Genomic DNA, 19454 nt, shown 5'->3' on the forward strand with positions numbered 1-19454 from the left:
GCAAAAGCTAGTATACTTATAAAGCTGAGTTATAAAGTAATAAAGATAACAATTCTAGTTGCCAGTAGCAACTATACCAAGAGAAAAAAGTATTATAAAAGTACAATACTCCGTACGTCACAGATTCGTAGGAAAAAGTATGGATGTAACTATTTTTTTTTTAAGACTACTTAAATTGTTATCTAGATACATGAGTTAATTTACGAAAACAATGTTTAATTTTTATTGGGCAACGAATTCAAAATTGGTATCCAGTACGTATATAGAGTATTGTTAAATTTTTTTTTTGGTTTTTAGTGGTTTTCGAGGGCGATATAATACTTTGTCTACTGACAGTGATCAGTTAATGACAGTCGTCATTTGTCAGGTGTCGACAGTTTCTAAAAGTCGTTATGGTTGTGAATTAAGGGGACATATTTAGGGATTGCTGTGGCGGCTGGCGATTAAAAATTGGTGATATTTGCCTGCGGTTAGAGCTGGCACATAATTATGTAGCGGTGTTTCGTTTTCCTCAATTTCACTACAAAATAATACTGTTAAACTACCACGAGTTGGTAACAAGAAAAGGGACACGAGCTAAGAACCGTATGTAAGTGAGTTTACATTGTAAAATTTAAATAACATTTGTCATTCGAATGTATGGTAAACAGGTAAATAACAATTTCTATTGCAGATAATGAGTAACGTAAATGAACAAAATGGCCGCCAGGCACAACAAACAACGCCACCAACTGATCCACGCATTAGGAATGCGCCTGCACCGGAGGAAAAGTTCTGTCGCGACTTTATTTGGGGCATTTGTACTAAGGGCTCTCAATGTAAATTTCCTCACGTACGAGATTTCGAGTCTATGAAAAACACGTTAAAGTTCTGCCGAGATTTCCAAAATAAAGTTGGATGTCGGAGACCTGATTGTACTTTTCTACACACTACGAGAGAGGAGGAGAAATTGTTTCTTAGCACGGGACAAATTCCACGTGTACTAATGGAATGGTATTCGGCAATGTCGACTCCCGTCAATGCAATGGCGGAGGCGATGCCACAGAACATGGTGTACATGCCCGACTACCGGCACCAGCCGCCTCCTCCACCTCCCGCGGGTCCACCAGTGGCCGCCGCTATGCCGCAGCCACTGCAATGCCCGCCGCTTCCGACGTTGCTCGCGCCACCGCCACCGCCGCCGCCGCCCACTGAAGCCCCGACGCCGATCAGGGTGACCAACCCCAAATACACAAGTAAGAAAAGGAAAAAACTAATTTGTGTTAAGTTACTTCTAACTTACCTTTCACAAGAAAATGGGCAACTTCTACTATTTTTTACTACAAAGTAAATAATTTGATATACCAATGCTACTAATATTACAACATTGACTTAAAAATATAATTACTATAGGCATAGTTTGAGTCAAACCTCTTGGCAGTTGGAAAATTAGCTGCAAGTGAAGGTCTGCATAGGTACAATTATTGTAAATTGTTAAGAAATTTAGGTGCAATGTAAATTTTATATGTATATAAAGATTCATAAATTTATGAATTCTGATTTTTTTTTGTAAGACATTTTTTTTATTATTGAGTTTCGACATTAAAGTTCATATAAGAAATGTGTAAGATGTATATCACTGTGTTATGATGATAATATATTGTTTGCAGATTCTCACACACATAGCACATCAGTTGTGATGTGCCCAGTAACTCAGCCACCTCCTCCATTGCCACCTAAGTAAGAGACATCTTCAACTTTGCTATATTTGGTTAAGTTTCCATCAGCTGCTTATGTTATTCAGCAAATAAGTTCAATCAGGCTTGAAAATATCTTTTCATGTTTAGTGTAAACGTAATGTTACAAATTCGACAGCCTCAGAGGCGTAGTTGCAATGTGTACTACGTCCTAGTACAACTACTACTGTGATGAGATCCTGGTTTCAGTTGATTATCTTAACTCTTGCAATATTTTTAAGCTTTCAATATATTCAATATAAATGTTTTTTCTTTCAGCTTTGATGCTAGTAAACCCCCACCCCCTTTGCCTCAGCATCCAAATGGAGCTCAAAAACGTGCTGCTGAGTCTTGTGAAGGTAATGTATTACAATTTAATACATTAATACTGCACTCCTTTCTATTAGACACTGCAAGAAACTCATTTTTCAAAGCAAAGCGATCAAAAGTGGACTATGCAAATAAATTCATTCTGGACCTTATGACACTATAAAATAAAAAAATAGAGCATAGCAAAACACACAAATATTTACATATAACATTTCTTAATGATTAGGTTTATTTTACAAAACTATTGCTAAAATAGTTCTGCTCATAGTATAATTCTTTATTAGCAGTGTATGTGCAAAGAGTTTACTATTATCTAGTAAATATCATGTATGAATATAAGGATAAATATGTGTAGCATTTTCGTGAAACTGTCATAATAACTGTTGAACACTTGTCTCTGCTTTGTTGCAAGTTGAATGATATGAAATGCATGTTTTATTATGTTGCACGGAAATGGTCAGCGCCCAATATTAATGTGTATTATGTGAGATTTCGACAGTCAATGTGATTTGCTTGGCGATCATCAATATTGTTCCCAGCTGGACCAAGCAAAGCGAGGAAAGCGGACAACTTCAAAGGTATAGATCTCTGCGATAGTTGCGTGCAGCGGAACCTCAGGTTGGGTATACAAACATTGCTCACTATTTTATGCATGAAATTACTTATCTAGCAAAGCGCGTCTTGAGCCTTCTCTTGCGTTAAGTTTTTAGCGAATTTTAGACGTTATGAGAGGATATAAAAATACGTACTTTTTCAATGTTTAACATAAAAATGGTAACAATATTATCAAACGCCATAATATGATTTAATTAACAGGCTGAGCGATATCAATTTGCAAAACAAGCACCCTGATTTTAGTTACTATGATGTTGAAATCTTGTTACAATCAAGATGTTTTTAAACTGTATTAATATCGTAAAATACATAACTACGAATATATAATTATATTCCCTGCACAATGTAGTTTTTAATTAAATCGCTGGACACAGGGGCGCGATTACTAACTGTAGTATTCTTTGTTAATGGTATAACTCATAAATAATAATCAGCAGCGCGATGGTAGTAGTAGTAAGTTTCTAGATTGCGGATTACATAACTACATTTCGCCTCAAATATAATATTAATATTTTGTTGTAACGCGTTGCTGTATTGAGTAGGTATAACAACAAAATTTCTTCCAAATTTAATTAACAATGTTATTGATTTTGGCTAACTTAATGCAAATGCATTATGCCAAAAAAATCCGGCTACTTATCCTGACAATAAACTTTTCAATAGACTTTTCTCTTTTAAATGATGTTCCTTATTTCTGGTTTATTTCTTACACCCAGTATTCAAATTTTCGTTAGAATCCTTTTAAAATATGTTATGACTTGACCCGACACTCCAACTAATACAATAAAATATTCTCTTGAGATTTCTTATGATATAATATTATAATAGTAAAGTGTCTCCGTTTGGGTTTGTGTTCAGAATTACCCTTTCTATCCTGTTAAAATAGCGTCACAATAACAAGAGTACTATTCGACGTCAACTGCGGTTTTTGAAGTAATAAAGTATTTGCTCTGCGGAAACCGTATCAATAACATAGAAGCGAAATAAAATTGCGTAAAATGCTTCCTTTAAATATATTTCCATGTATTATAATTTGGAAACTCATCAAAATAGTATATATTCGGAATAAGTAGTCACTTGAGTTTTGTATTTTAAAGTTATCACAAGGACGAAGTCCGTGCTCGACATTATTGTTTTATGATACACTTATTTCAACGAGACGGGAATATCGCGCGTGGTCTACGACTAGTCAGTTGTTTATTGTGATTTCTAAAAGTAAGAATGCACCTTGAAAAATGTAATTAAGCAAGGTCGAAAGTTTTATTTAGGGTGATTATATTCAAAGTAAAAAAATATTTATTCATTCATGAATGGGAGACCAAACTGGTCATGAAAGGTTTTAAATATTTTTAGAGAAAAACATTCAATGTTAAAACTATTAATGCTACACGCTGTTCTAGTACCACCTTTTAATTCGATGTAATTGAAAATAATAAAAAAAAATATTGCACAAAATATTTATTTGAGTTGTTTATATTGATTTGTATTTCTTGAATATATTTGACAAGACAAATTGCTCGCGTGTCGTTACCATTCTGCGCTATTTCTGTCTCTAATTGTTCAAAATTAATGAAGTTTATAATTGTTCAAAATTATGCTGAAACCACGTTCCGCACGGAATTCGTTATGATTCCAGTTAAATCGAGATTGAGTGGTATAAAAAGCTTTCCTTTTACAGGCTAGAGCTGTATCGGCAAGAAATTCAAAAATTACAGCTCGAAAAAGAACATAAAACTCTATTATATGAGCGTAAACTGGAGGATTACGAAAATGACAGGCTACTATTGAGATCTATAGTTAATCCGGAACTGTATCAGATTTTGGAGGAGTATGTAGAGGTAATGTTATTATTTGCAATATAATTTAATAAAGAAGGGCTAAATATTATTTCTCATTGTATCGGGGAAGTTTGTTTATACATAGGTCTGCTTATATCCCATGCTGTAGCAGTCATCATACAGTTATTCATTAATCAATTAAAATTTAAATCAAATAAAAAGTATAATTGCTTTTAATATTAATAATTAATAGCCCTTTGCAATAAATTGATATAGATAACATGATGTGCCTGTTTCACAAATTATTAATAATAACCCACTTTTTACATTAGCTGTTTAATACAATTATTATTTTAAAAAATTTACTTGTAACTAAAATATAATCACACCTTTAGTACCGTGTACCTGCCAAAGCCACTATAGCCCAAACTTCATAATGGCCCATCGTTGTTACCTGTGTTGGGAGCATGCGCTGACAAACTTTCAGCTTTTATAAAATAACGAAGGTCTGGGGTTCACGGGCTCTTGCTCTATAACCCTTAGGCGTGTTAATTGTGAAATTAAATTATATCAATCGCAATTTGCATTTTTAAATTGATCATAAAAAACAAATTTTAGGTTATTTATTACTTACTTTAATATATATGCTTATAATGGTTACTTTGAAAGGAGATTATATGATGTAATAAAATAATAATTTTAGTGTTCCATTACGTTCATTAGCACAATCATTCAAAGAATCTGAAACAAAGGGGATATCAAAAAAATAAATGTTTTATAATTGACAAAAACTTTAACCAAAATAATTTATATATATTTGAATAGAACTCTTACAAATTATTTTATGGAAATTGCTACTTAAATTTAAAAAACCTACGGTTTTGAGAGTTTGTACTCTTATTTTACTTAAAAATTACACTTAAATAAATGCTTTGAAATATAAATATTGCTACATTGAAACACACCCCCAGAAAAGAAAATTGTTTATTTCTTTTTTGTTCCTAAGAACACCACAAATGTAATTGTTGTTAGTTTTTTAAATTCCCTTTATCTCCGTGAATGACAATAACCGATGCAACTTATGTAAAAAAAAAAAAACAATTTTAGGTAATTACCTATTCGACCTCCTCTAACGAATCAATTAAGTTACTTTTTTATTTACCCTGCCACAACAATTCTTTCTTATTTTTCTTATAAATGGAGGAGCCTAAAATTATTTTTTTAATGATTCAAAATTCTATATTTCTTCCACTTTATAATCTAATAAATTTGAGTTTGGTTGGAATTTCTTCAAAATAAAGAACCAGTGTCTGTGCAAAAAGCGGCCAAGTCCTTTTCCACCTTGGTATTTTTTTGCAATGTATTTAATTCAATAATTAATACAATATTTCATAGTAATTATTAGGCGTCATATAAAAATGTTTAATGCGATTGTTGCTAGTATAAGAATTTATATAAAATTATTTTAATGTGTAGTCTATAATTGTTTTATTTCAGTGTCATCACAATTAACATAATTTTATTGTTAATTGTCATAATTACTAATTAATTATATGTTACTCTTAGGATAGCTTAAAAATTACAATAGGCAGTTGGAGTTTTCTAGTGAATTTTTCCATAATGTATAGAATGTTTTTGATTGGCAGGGCCCTACGTCCGTCAGGTCAGATGACACTATCCTGCTATCTCTCAGTACCCCAACTCGCGCAAGACCAAACACTATAACCATTTCTTCGCCGGAGGTTCTGCGGACGGTTCTGGAACTCATGCGTACGAGTGAGTAAAATCTAATTTATGCTCAGCCTTGTTTAAGCTCGCTGCGCCCAATATAATCTAGTCGCAATAACATGCCTGCTTTTCAATGTTAGAATAGCAGACATGTTATTGCATTATTAATATTCTACTGTAAAATTGCGTCCATTAGAAAAGCGCAGCAGCGTGTCGATGTGATACGGTTCTAAATCAACCACATATGATCGCATTAATATCTGTTATCAATAAACTTCAGCAACCACCACGGCCGGGTCAGACAGGCTACAGATGACGGAAGCCCTAGCGAGTGACCATCTTACTATTGAACCAAGGCCGAGTACGTCGTCCGTAAACAGCAGAGTCTTGAACGGGTTGCACTCGCTGTTGAACGTGCAGAGAACGGAGCGTCCTTCCCACGAGGTGGTGGCGCCGAGGTTCCCGTCGGTGCCCAGCGCAGCCCCGAGCGGCTACCAGTGTCCCGCCGCGACGGCGGCTCCCGGTTCTTACGTGCCCTACCAGCCCGCAGTCCCGCCGCCCGCCGTCCGACCGTTCTACGCCCAGCCTTACCCTCCACCTCAAACGGTAAGTGTGATGTTGCAGAGACGAAAACTTGATCTTGATCTTTAACATTTGTTGGACACGTGTGGTTTTGTTTAAATGGCCGTATTTATTTCAGGTACACCCAACACGAATGCAGCGTTTAATCCGTCTGCGCGCATGGGAGTGCCGCAAACATTCACAAGACCGAATGTGCCTGGTACAGCCACTGCAAATATGAACAATATGCAGAATTTCAATCAATATATGGTATGGACAGTTTCCCCCCCAACCACCATACTATCCTCCAGCTCAATAGCGTTTACTACGAGGTATGTACTCCTCACCAAAACTCAGCTCTGCGGAAGAGATTGTTGATTCAGTTTTAGGCTATGTTTATTGGCGCAGTAATTGTCGCTGCGATGCTACGTATGCCACGCTGCCGGCGTGTACATGTAAGCCAGTAAAAATCTATGTAAAGTTTGTTACTGTTTAGAGAAATTACGAACGAAACGAAAAGCGAACCATTCTGGTATTAAAATAAGTACTGAGGGTTGTATTTTTGTTAATTTACTTTTGCTGCTGGTTGTACACACACGGAGTCTCACGACTAACTAGTGGCTTCGTTTATGGGGAAATAAGTGGTTATTGCGTTAGAAGTGGATAGTTATCGCATTGTATTTATTTCTGGAAAAGCATATTTGTATGGGGAAGTATTAATACTACTAGTACAAGTTCGTAGGAGAACGACCTTCACCCATTTATTTATCGAATGAAAAGTATTTTTATGAGTCTCTATAATCGCCAGTTTGCTCCTCGGTGCCTCTAGGGCAGGCGCTTGAGTCCGCCAAGCATGAGGATCCATTATGTCGCCTAGGCCCGAACGCCGATTCCTAGGTAGCCGGCTGCTATTGGTCATAGCGTGATGTTACATAGTTTATACCTTTCCTCGATAAATGGGTTATCCAACACTGAAAGTATTTTTCAATTCGAACCAGCTGTTGATGAGGTTACCGCGATCAAACAAACAAACTCTTCAGCTTTATAAATACTTTAGATAGAAAAGGAATATACTAAAATTGTATTGGCTACATATAAAACATACTTTTCATATAGTTAACACCTGGTTGAAGATCGTTTCTACGGATCTTAGACTACGCTGTTTAAATAATGTTTGTTATTGTTATTGAAGCCAAATAATTATTTTGAACAAAGAATAGAATACTATAAGTATATTGCTGTGCCGCCAAATTAGTACCAAGTAATATAATGAGTTATTATTATTCGAGTATAATAAGATAGATCTCATATGAATTATGTAACCAAGTACCTGATTAAGACTGATTTTTTGGATCTAAGTAATATTAATCTAATCTAACCACCTTTTTGATATAGTTTTTAAGTTTATAATTCTATACAATTAATATGGAAGCGAATGTGTGTGCTATTGCGAATTTGACTTTTGTATCGACTATAGTGGCTACATATTTACACAGCTTAATAAATAAGTAGCCTGGTCCGATTTTGTCTGTAAATTGGTTGCCCTATATTTCGCAATTTAAAAGTTATTTAGATTATTTTTATGACTTTCGACTTTATTATTGAACATTTAACTTAAAGCTAAACTTCTAGGTCTTGTCATGACTGTAGACTAGATATATTTTTAAATTAATTAGATTCATAAGCAATTACAATCTAAGTTTTATAAATTTTGAAACATTCAACCTCTACGAAATTTGATGAAGTTCATAATTATCTCAAACCTATAACGGGCTCTGAAATGAAAATTTCTTTGATGTTTTTGACCAAATTATTTTCAAGGCAGCCTAAATTTATTGAGAAGTATTTAGTAACTTTAATTTGGTTAGGTTAGTAGTGAGCAACATGGGCTATAATTCGTAAAAATGAATTCGAATTGATCAAGATCGAAAATCAAATTTGATTATTTTTGCTTCAAATGTCTCAAGTGACAGAGAATATATTTTAAAGGGGCTTACAGTGCGTTAAGGGACAGATGATATGTTTACCAAGAGAAATACATTAACTATTAAAACAGATTAATTAACAGTCACAAATGACTACTGCAGCTATAAATTTAAAAACGACTACTAAACAACGAGTTATTTGTTATTGTTAATGAATCCGTTCTCTCTAGTTTCATGTATCTTCTTTGGTAAACATTATACCCAAAAAATTTATAATAATACTATTGAATTACAATCTGTGGTCTAATAAAGAGTAACCTTCTTAAATCTTATTTTGAACTTGAATTTGAGGCAAAAGGAACAGATTTCGGTTTTCAGTCTCTATCGATTCCAATACTAATATTTAACCATGTTCTCTCACTACTACTCAAATGAAATTTAAGAAGTTAATTCTCCATGACTGTAGATGTAGATATTATTTGAAATAGCTGTATGAAGTTTAGTGGCGAAGTCGACTTCCATAAACATTTTCAAAATCGGGCAATATGCTGGGGTTAAATAGATGCTCTTTGAGGGCTTCTATCGATCTGCTTTACTTGGTCCGACTATCGTGTTATAACTTGTAAAAATATAACGCGAGCCGTGAATCTGCGGACAACATTCGACTCTCACTCCCTAATATCGAAGGTCGCGGGGTGTGCAAGTGCATGCAGCCGCATCCTTCGCAGGATTCAGCTCTTGGGTAGAGCCTCTTACCATACAAGGAATGAGACCTTGGTAAAATCCTACGGAGCATCTAATATAGCAGGCAAGCCTCCTGAGCATCATTTGCCCTATATCGGGCCAACCGTCCGCCAATACTCCATAATACTAGGATGCGCTAAGTAATTATAATATATCAATCTAATATGAAAACAAATTAAAATCCAATGTACGGATGAAGCAGTGGCGATCCTACCGGCTTCTCTTTATGTAGAATCGAATTATCATAAGAACGATTTGCAGACAAAATCCAGGCATAAATATTTTTTATAACTTTTTTTGGGCTGTGTTATTAGCTAATAACGATATTGTATTATTTTTATATCTTTACATCTCTAATCTAAGTGAATTCTCATGTTTTTATTACAAGTATGGTGAATGGGTATTTTATATAAGACTGACGATTTAGAATACTAATGATCAATATATTATAAGGAAGAGGGAATCGATAAGTGTAATAAGTAATATTTTAATTATATTCCGCTTTGCGAATGTCGTATTCTAAAGACTGATGAGAGTTGAAGTCAGCGGGCGAGGACGATAACGTTTAGCAGAAGGTTAAACAATAATTGACAATATGTTTGAAATAGCAAGAGCCGAAAAAAAAATTAAATATTCTAATGTAACCGATATATTATTACTATTGTGTTATTTTCTAAATTAATACTTGTTAATACATTTTGGGAATGATGACTGCAATGCCTGACAGTTTGTCATGATTTTTGTAATTAGTGCCCAAGACGTTATAATGCTCGCCCGCTCGATCTCATGCTTTCATGGTTTGTATTGTGTACTGTGAGATTGGTGTATTCGCCACACATCTTAGTAATTTAAATAGTATAATAATTAGTTAATTATTGACTGCCTTGCAACGGAGCCATTTAAAATTTATTTATACTTTTGTCAAATGTGGTAAGATGTCGACTTTACCACTATGTTTTGTATCCAAATCTAAATTGTCTACTGTTATATTTTTTCTTATTAACAGTAGAATCCTAATATCCAAGTTCTTTAACAAAACATAGTGAGTCATAAGTGCAAAAGAAAGGTCAATATGTATTTACTGTGGATTGATTTTATTTAAACAACCTATATAAATACAAAATTTTAATTTTCTTTAGAATGCCTCAGTGGCCATCGTTATTTAATATAGTGAATTGGGTTTTCACTTTGATTCATTTGTGTTAAATTCATCTTATTTGACATAGCCGATAGATTTTTTTTACCGGCGATTTTATTGTATATTGCATGTCTATAATTTTTAAATTTAATTTAATTTTATAGTTAAATAAAATTAATTGTCAATGGTTTTTACTAAAAGTGTTGGGGGTTGTTGGCGTGCAGATGGTATGAAGTGGGTGCAGAGTATAGTTTTGGTCTAGAAATGTATTCGAGTTTCTGTTTACTTTACAATCTGACCTTCAATACTTTTCTTAAATATATAGACGTATACCTCACCCACAGTGAGTTCTACGTCGCTCGCGCACTCCTGCGTCGTCGAATCGCGGTTTAAACAAAGCTTAAATTACAAACAAGTAGCATTGTGACTTAATTTAGATATGTTACTTGTTTCACATAAATAATGGAACATTACCAAACTGGCTCGCAATATGTGTTTTTTTTTTTAGTTATTACACTAGTCTTGTTATTTTGACTTAGTTATATTTTTTCCTGTTATCGTAGGAGTATGAAGCAGTGCGAGCGCTTTAAATATTGTGATAATAAGAGCAGACGATGCGCATTCCACACACGTTATAGTCAATTGACACGCCCAAACGTGCCCAAAGTCCCTGTGATCTGAGGATGGTATTAGTTATATTACTGCGAGGGCATAGTCGATTTATTTCTAAGTAATACTATTGACTATTTTAGTGTATGTCCAATGTACCTGATAGAAATAAGTTGCTGTAGCTGTAATCAATTAGTGTATTTAGTTTGTAATGATCATCCAACACCACATTTTAGGATACAGGGATATGATTATTGCGAAGTAAGTTATTGCCGCCATTTTTGTACCTGATTATGAAATACAATGTTCCTATTGTCGTCACTTAATAAAAATATTTTTTCTAACATATCTTTCTATTTCACTATCAATCTAACACTTACCACAACAACCTATGCTGTCTAAGCGAAACATCTGCCAAGCTGCGTGATGCTCAGCTTTCTGCTCGCGAACTTCAGGTACAATAACTGATTGGAATATATTTCGATGATTCAAGACCCGTATAACGTAAGACTATTAAAACTCGTTGGTTTCTAGCGTCCTCCACCCGAGTCGACGTAAACATTGTTTACATGGAACAGAAGTCCTGTTTGAAACACGAATAAGGATGCGAGGGTCGGCTCGGAGACCGCGCACACGACACGCCCATACAATATGTACTAGCGACCGCCAGCGGGCGCCTCAGTGGACGATACCGACCTGCTTTTGTTTAAGTGCTATTCCTAATTATTAGTAAGCTAGCCGAGGTGATAGACTGTTTTAGTAGTAGGACGTTATGTTGTTTGGCGAGTGTTATTTGTATGTTTATATTTCGTATGTTTCATTTTTCATTCCTTACTATATTAATTTACATCATAATATTATAGTATAAACGTTTATTTATATTCAATCGCTTTGTAAATAACTGTGTATGAATTTTGTTAATTGTTTTTGCGTGTTTACTGAATATTTAATTAAATAAACGATTTATGCGAAATGATTTATGGCATCACGTCGCATAGAGCTTTCACTATGCTAATTGCTAGTCATTAGTATTTCCATTAAGTTGGCAGAAATGTTTGATTAATGAAATTGAAAAGTACTTTCGTTTAGATACATATACTGTGTATAGTATTCATGCATACAATTTCATTTACACCATTGTAACAATTATAATTACATATCTAGTTTAGTTGATAATAATCATATAAAATTGAATTATTTAGTCGTAAAGTTATAAATATTTCACAAGTTATTATATTTGTGAGTCTGTTTAGTTTTAATTACATTAAAATGGCATTTAATATGTTACACAAGAGATAAATGTCAAATTTAAATCGTATTAGGCTACTAGGACTGTCGCATACGCATGCTTGTGCCACTTGCCGGCCATTGCTGAGAACTCGCATGTGCAGCTGCGCTTAATGAACAGAAAAGTATTCAATAACCTTGTTCCGCAAATAGATCAGAGAGATATCCTCCTATTTTTGTTGATATCTTATAGTAAATGATGTAACATAGCTGGCGAAATGGGCGTGTAATCAATTAATTAACATCTCTGTCAACCCTGAAGAGGGAACAAAATGTGTTTATATATATTTAACTTCGTAACATTTGTAGTCTGTAACTTTAAATAGTGAACCATAAATAGTTAAAACAATAAAATTAACATGTCCTAAAAAAAATAATTACAGAAGTGGGGAGCTATTGGAAATTGGCACTAGGCGAATATATGTACCTTCAACATTTTAATGATGTATGTAATTAATCATCAATATATTTGTTGCATAAATTTGATTTTGTGCATTATTTTATACATAAAAAAAATATAATGAAAATCTTTCTTTGAATAAACAATGTAGTAAAAAAAATTTCGCCGATTCATATTTCGAATATTTTTATCTCACTAACTCCCTATTACACGTTACGCTTGCGCCATTACGCCTAGTAGCGTCAGGATTTTTTTTTATATTATTGGCCTGGCATAGTGACTACACTGCACCTGATGATAAGCGTGATGCCGTTCAGATAAAGTATCGAATGGCAACAGATGGCTATAACATACCATTCGACACAATCATGCCGGCATACTAAGATGCTTCTTCACGCTACGGCGGAAGGGCCCAGTATTATAGGAATGTGTTGCATGTCTTCGTAAAAGCATTATGTATTAATCTCGTTTATATAATGTGTTTTGTCTACCAACTTGCATTTAAAATAAATCTCATTTTAGTACTGTACCTCCCCAAAATTAATAGAATTAATATATCAAAACACTGAATAATGTACAAAAGATAATTGAGTATGTTTCACAACGATTCTAAGCTACTTATAAAAATTTAAATTTTTGACAAACACAATAATTGTTATTTGTTATAGGTATAATTAGTTCCTTAGTACTTTTTTATTTGTTTTTTGTAGATTAGTCGACCTTGAATATGAAATTTGGTTTAAGAGCGATTTGCAGTCTAATTTTTTACCAAACATATGGACAGCTTTTTTTGCAATTTCTGACTCTAAAAGTACTCATACCTCCAATGGCCCGATAGTCCTTTGACCCTTATAAGTAACAGGAGCAATACATATAACAGGGTGTCTCAGAAAATAGTTTCAAGCGGAGGGCCAGAGATAGAGCTCCCCTTGGGGTATCCGAATCACCCCCATGTATGTTCCGCGATTTTTCATAGTTTTCGAGCTATGAATATTTTTCTGAATTTTTGAGAATTTTCGATTTGAACGATTAAATGTTTTCTTTTTAAGAAAAGTAGAAGACTTATTCGAGCTTTTTTTATTGCAAATAAATTTTCATTAGTTGTACTTTTTTGCTAAAAACAATCAGCTTCGTAACTTTAATGAAAATTATGGAAAGGTTGGTGTAAAGTGAAAAACTTACGTTCTATGTATTATGACTTATATTTCCTTCTTGAAATAAAAAAATCTAAACAGGTGACTTCGTGGTTTTAAGGTAGGTCAATAACTTCTCCAGGCTCTCGACTTACATATTCATTAAAAAAACATAGTCCTTCATATGGGCTATTATGGCTAAAATCAACCTTAAAACACAGCAAGGCAAATTCAGAAAAATATTCATAGCTCGAAAACTATGAAAAATCGCGGAACATACATGGGGGTGATTCGGATACCCAAAGGGTGCTCTATCTCTAGACCTCCGATTGACACTATTTTCTGGGACACCCTGTATATATTGCAAATCTGTGAATTCAAATCCTAATGTCTTCAAATATTGTGGTTAGTGGTTAGTATCCGAAGCAAGTCTTCATGTTGACCACCGTAAGCTAAGGTTTACTGCCCTATCTCAATAATCCACTCTGTATATTTAATATTGTGTATCCATATAAACTTTGCACCCACATTTTATTCCCTTATAAATTTCGCAATATGGTTCTTTATTTGCATCAGAATGGAAATTACTGTATATTTCAGGTTTCTAGATCTAACTTTTATTTTTCTTTAGAAAGATTTTGGATGAAGTGGAACTAAGGAAAAAGACATATATATCAATATATATTTTCATTTTGTTGCATGCGAATATCTTAGCTCTTAACTTCAAAATACGTAAATAAGTACTCCTGTGTAAATAACAAACCTTTTTATGATTGACTATACTTAAATTATGTTACTTATGTTTATTAAAGAATTCTTATTTTTCTAATGTGTATTTTTCACACCACTATCGGCTATGTACAAAGTGTATGGTGGGGGTATAGTTTAGCGATCGCAGCGCATGCTGTGGCAAAAATTTACAACTTGTATGAGTTTATTTATAACGGATATTCTAAAATTCCTACAATTTGTTTTTGATTTTGTAATTGGTCATAATAATTGTTGTTGTGTTGTGAACTATAAAAATAACGAAACGAAAATAGTCGGTGTATATTCCTTGTTTTTTTATAGCTTTATATAATAAATAAGAGTTAGAGTTAACCATTAATAAGTGGGTACTTGAATTAATTTTGTTTCCACTACTTATATTTTATATTATTTTCTTTACTATTTTAATTTTGATGGATCGGCCGTTGCAATGATCTCTTAAGTCGCACGACAAAATTGGTATAAATATTTTATTGGAGGCAAAAATCAAAATATGCGCAAGCAATGTTTAATTATGTTCTTATGATATTCTGGTTATAAACATTATTAGATTTGACTCCAGTGATAACACGAATATCATTGATCTATTGTAAATAAATTTTAATCATAATTAAGTTATTTTCTTGCAGTAAAATAATATTAGATGTATGCTTCATTACTTTAAGATACGAGTGTACCTACTTACGTTTAAACTTGTTTTATAATGTGTTAATACGATAATGTTGTTTGATTCATGATGTGGTTTATAATATGCCTTTTCTTCCGCGCTGCACTTGTGCACATATCTTATACAGTGTAGATATGTAGTGGCCACAATCCACGTCTGTAGACATAGATTACTTGTCCCATATTTTCAATTTCGTTCATTGAATACGGTGTTACAAAGAATTAACCTGTGTACGATATATATTATGTAATTATAATGTGCTATAAACCATAAATTATAATCCATGCCATAAAAGTTTTAGAACGACAATTACTAAATATTCATATTTATATGTAGCCATGCAAGAAATACCGGCTTATGCGTTTTACCCCTAAACCAAATCCAATCTAAAAATACCTATACATAGTTTAAGTTTGTTTTATACAAATGGTACCTCTTCAATTTTATGAAATTACTACTTTGATTTTTTTTATTCAGTGTTTGATTTCACTTTCGAATGAGCCAATATGCTGTCTTGGACTTATGCTTTAACCTCTCGAAATTTAGTAAACAAAATATAAAACCTAACTATATTTTACAATACATAAGTACTTATATGTTATCTTAACTTTGCTAGCTGATCATTTAAAATATGCATATTGTTTCAAATTACACAATAAAAATGCATTAAAATTTTTGGTTTTATACTTCTCCTAAAGTACACAATTTTAATTTGTTAGATAATAATTGCATCAGCTGAAACATTTTATTTTTGCACTTAAGACCGCAAGCGTTGTACCGCGCCGAGGGTAGCTGCGCGGCGAGGGGCAGGGGTGGGACAGCCTCTCAGAACAATGACAATCATGCTGCTAGCGTCATTTTCTTCACTTTTGTAATTATGTCTTAGTGGTTATATTCTCCTTACATTTCGTCGTCGACATCTGCGGCGACAACGAATTCCCATTATTATATTCAAAAATGTTCAGATAATGTTCCCATACATTAAAATATGTTCAATAATTATCTTTGGTAATACGCCTTATTTATACTGGGCCATATGTGCCTTAAGTAGATGAAATAAATAAAAAAAAGTAAAAAAACAATTTTTAAGTTAAACGGTTTTATATTGCAGATAAATGTACTAAAAGCTAAAAAATAATTTCATGGATACAGTCATGGGTACCAATATGTATACATTGTTATATTTTCAAAATAAAGTAACTCGTAACCTACTCACTTTCTGGAAATATCTATGGTCACATAAATTCCTAAAAATGCAATATACATTTATGTAAACACCTATGACAAAAGATGTCATTTTTGAAATATACAAATTTTAAACATATGCATTGATTAAACTAAAATAAAATCGTGGGGCACGTCCAATATCTAAAACTATCAAAGATTATCTTAAAGTTATCATTTCATTATTCAATGAATATGATACAGTTAATCCCAAGGTCATCCAAAATTCATTTAAAGTGGACGTGCCCCACGATTTTATTTTTAGTTTAATCAATGCATATGTTTAAAATTTGTATATTTCAAAAATGACATCTTTTGTCATAGGTGTTTACATAAATGTATATTGCATTTTTAGGAATTTATGTGACCATAGATATTTCCAGAAAGTGAGTAGGTTACAAGTTACTTTATTTTGAAAATATAACAATGTATACATATTGGTACCCATGACTGTATCCATGAAATTATTTTTTAGCTTTTAGTACATTTATCTGCAATATAAAACCGTTTAACTTAAAAAAAAAAAACTTTTTTATTTAGCTTTTAGTAAATAAAAAAGTAATTTTTTAGGTCCCCCAGAGGTCCAATAGAGGGGTAAGGCTATGTACAACAAGATGTGCCTGAATCTTGAGGGGAAAACGCTAACGACATATCATTTTTATCCACCCTAATGCCATACAGTTCTCGGCGCACTTTTACCTTTTACCTTAACTTGGGTGGTGTACCCCTAGCGAGGTATCATTTTTAGCCACCCTAACGCCACACAGTCCTCGACAGGATACCAGATCTTGACTTGGGTGGGAGATTCATATTGTAATTTTGTATAGTATACTGTATTATACTTACCAAGCCCTTTATTTTGATACCCATATTGATGGGATTGAAAACTACATTATCCGCCATTTTGTAGCAGTGGCCATCTTTGATTTTGATTTTGTATAGTGCACTGAATTCTACTTGACAAGCCCTTTCATTTGATATCCATATTGATGGGATTGAAAAAAACTAAGTTGTCCGCCATCTTGTAGCGGCAGCCATCTTGGATTCACAATAATATTTAATATGGATAATTGTATTGTCACCAGAATCAAAGGCGTATACCAAATTTCAGATCAATCGGTTAACGGGAAGAGGGTTAAATTTCAATTACTAAATTTGACCCAAACAAACAAACGGGGTGAGCTAAATAAAACCGTTTAAAAATGGATCATCCTTTGTGTCATGGTGTGAAAGCCCTTATTGGTATGGGGCCGAATACCTCCGAAAAGGGAAAGCAGACAGAAAGCTTTGAATATACTACAGATGCAAATTTTTCAGGTATATATTTACATGTATGTGTAAAATATGAGTATTATTTTGTTTCCTTAGTTTAAAATTTAGTTTCTTATGGTTTACCAATACTACAAAATTAAAATTAAAATGAAATAAAAAAGAAATTAAAAAGGTAAGTATGTACCTATATTACTAAATGTAATTTATTTACATTGTAGCTATAAATAGACACAACAACAAAAAAAATGGGCGACATTCTGGACATAGTCCTCGAATTTGGGGCATTAGATCCTAGGAATTCTAAGGCGGGCAACTTGATGAGTCTTGACTGGTTAAAATTGTACCATTTAAAATACATAACTGTTATGTAATAGTCGAAGGAAAATATCAAAGATGAAAGAATCAAAGACTTTCTCGCGTGCGCAAATGAATATTTTTGGTTGGTATTTTCTTGAGAAACCAGTGGTGGGGTAAAAATAATGAATTCTCGGAGTCTAGGGCCAGTCAATGAATCTTCTTAAAAACTGTTGGACTGTATTGTTAAAAGGTCAAATAAAAAAGTAAAAAAATACCCGATCCTGACTACAACAATTTTTAACAATCTACTGAAAAATTAAAAGGACACGGAAAAAAAAGGTTTAGTGCATATTTCTATTTTATACGTAATAAATAATATTTGCATAATAATAAATAATATTCATATTTCGTAAAATATAACTAGTTACTGCAAAATAAATATAAAATATATAAACTATAACATCATTGTTCATCACTGTCGTCATCGATTTTATTGATGTGGAATGTAGACGCAGAATTAGAACAGTTTCCACCATTGCATTCCAGGCAAGCTACAATAAAATTTAATCCACTTTTCATGCTGAGTATCCGCATCCTGTTTTATTTATTTATTTATTTATTCAATAACACACCAGTGACACATGCATCTAAAAATCACAAATAATAAATAATAATACAAATTCTGATACATATGACTATTAAAGGTATGCACAGCATTCTCAGGTTTGCATGTTCAAACAATCGTTTTTAAAAGGATTCTGGAGCTGGTCGCTGCGTCATAGTTTGCGGTCTCTGCATTTCGCTTTCATATTTCCAACCCCATTCTTCTGATAATATTTCTCTTCCCAGCCATGTTTGAATTTGCAGATATAAGTACTTATTCTTTTGAAGTATTCAAATGCGCAATCTGCAGTAGATGCCAAAAATGGCAGTATAAATAACGCAGGTATTTCTAGGAGTTGCTTTCAAAATAGATTTATCTATCTATACATATTATAAAACATGGTCCTTTTTTCTGTCTCTTCGTATGTTATCGATTTTCTAAAAATCTATTGAACTTGACCTTGGGATGGTTCTAGGTCACTTCCATGTCGGGAAAATAAATACAGAGGGACTTTTATCCCGGAAAACTCTCAAGCGGGCGAAGCGGCAGTAAAAGCTAGTATCAATACATTTTGATCTTTTATTTTTTGACGTAGTTGGATAGCTGATTTGTTATCTTTTTAATTTGAATTTTCTTTTTTCCTTAATTTCATCTGCTTC

The 19454-nt window shown here is 33.1% G+C and overlaps 1 protein-coding gene across 4 annotated transcripts; it reads left to right on the top strand.

Annotated features, from left to right (window-relative positions):
- Window positions 1–294: 294 nt before the first annotated feature.
- On the top strand, window positions 295–15003 carry LOC115444851. Of its 4 annotated transcripts, none has more exons than XM_030170793.2 (10): window positions 295–593; window positions 674–1235; window positions 1650–1719; window positions 1995–2074; window positions 2585–2663; window positions 4339–4498; window positions 6085–6214; window positions 6447–6772; window positions 6867–7059; window positions 11678–15003. In XM_030170793.2, exons 2-9 carry the CDS (start codon window positions 677–679, stop codon window positions 6966–6968), a joined length of 1506 nt encoding a protein of 501 aa, XP_030026653.2. In that variant the 5' UTR covers window positions 295–593; window positions 674–676; the 3' UTR covers window positions 6969–7059; window positions 11678–15003. The 4 variants fall into 4 exon arrangements, with proteins under 4 accessions (XP_030026653.2, XP_030026654.2, XP_030026652.2 ...); XM_030170794.2 differs by having other exon boundaries at window positions 295–585; XM_030170792.2 differs by having other exon boundaries at window positions 308–589.
- The last annotated feature ends 4451 nt before the right edge of the window (window positions 15004–19454 follow it).

This window comes from Manduca sexta, chromosome 27 (assembly GCF_014839805.1).
Source record: "Manduca sexta isolate Smith_Timp_Sample1 chromosome 27, JHU_Msex_v1.0, whole genome shotgun sequence".
Lineage (NCBI taxonomy): Eukaryota > Metazoa > Arthropoda > Insecta > Lepidoptera > Sphingidae > Manduca > Manduca sexta.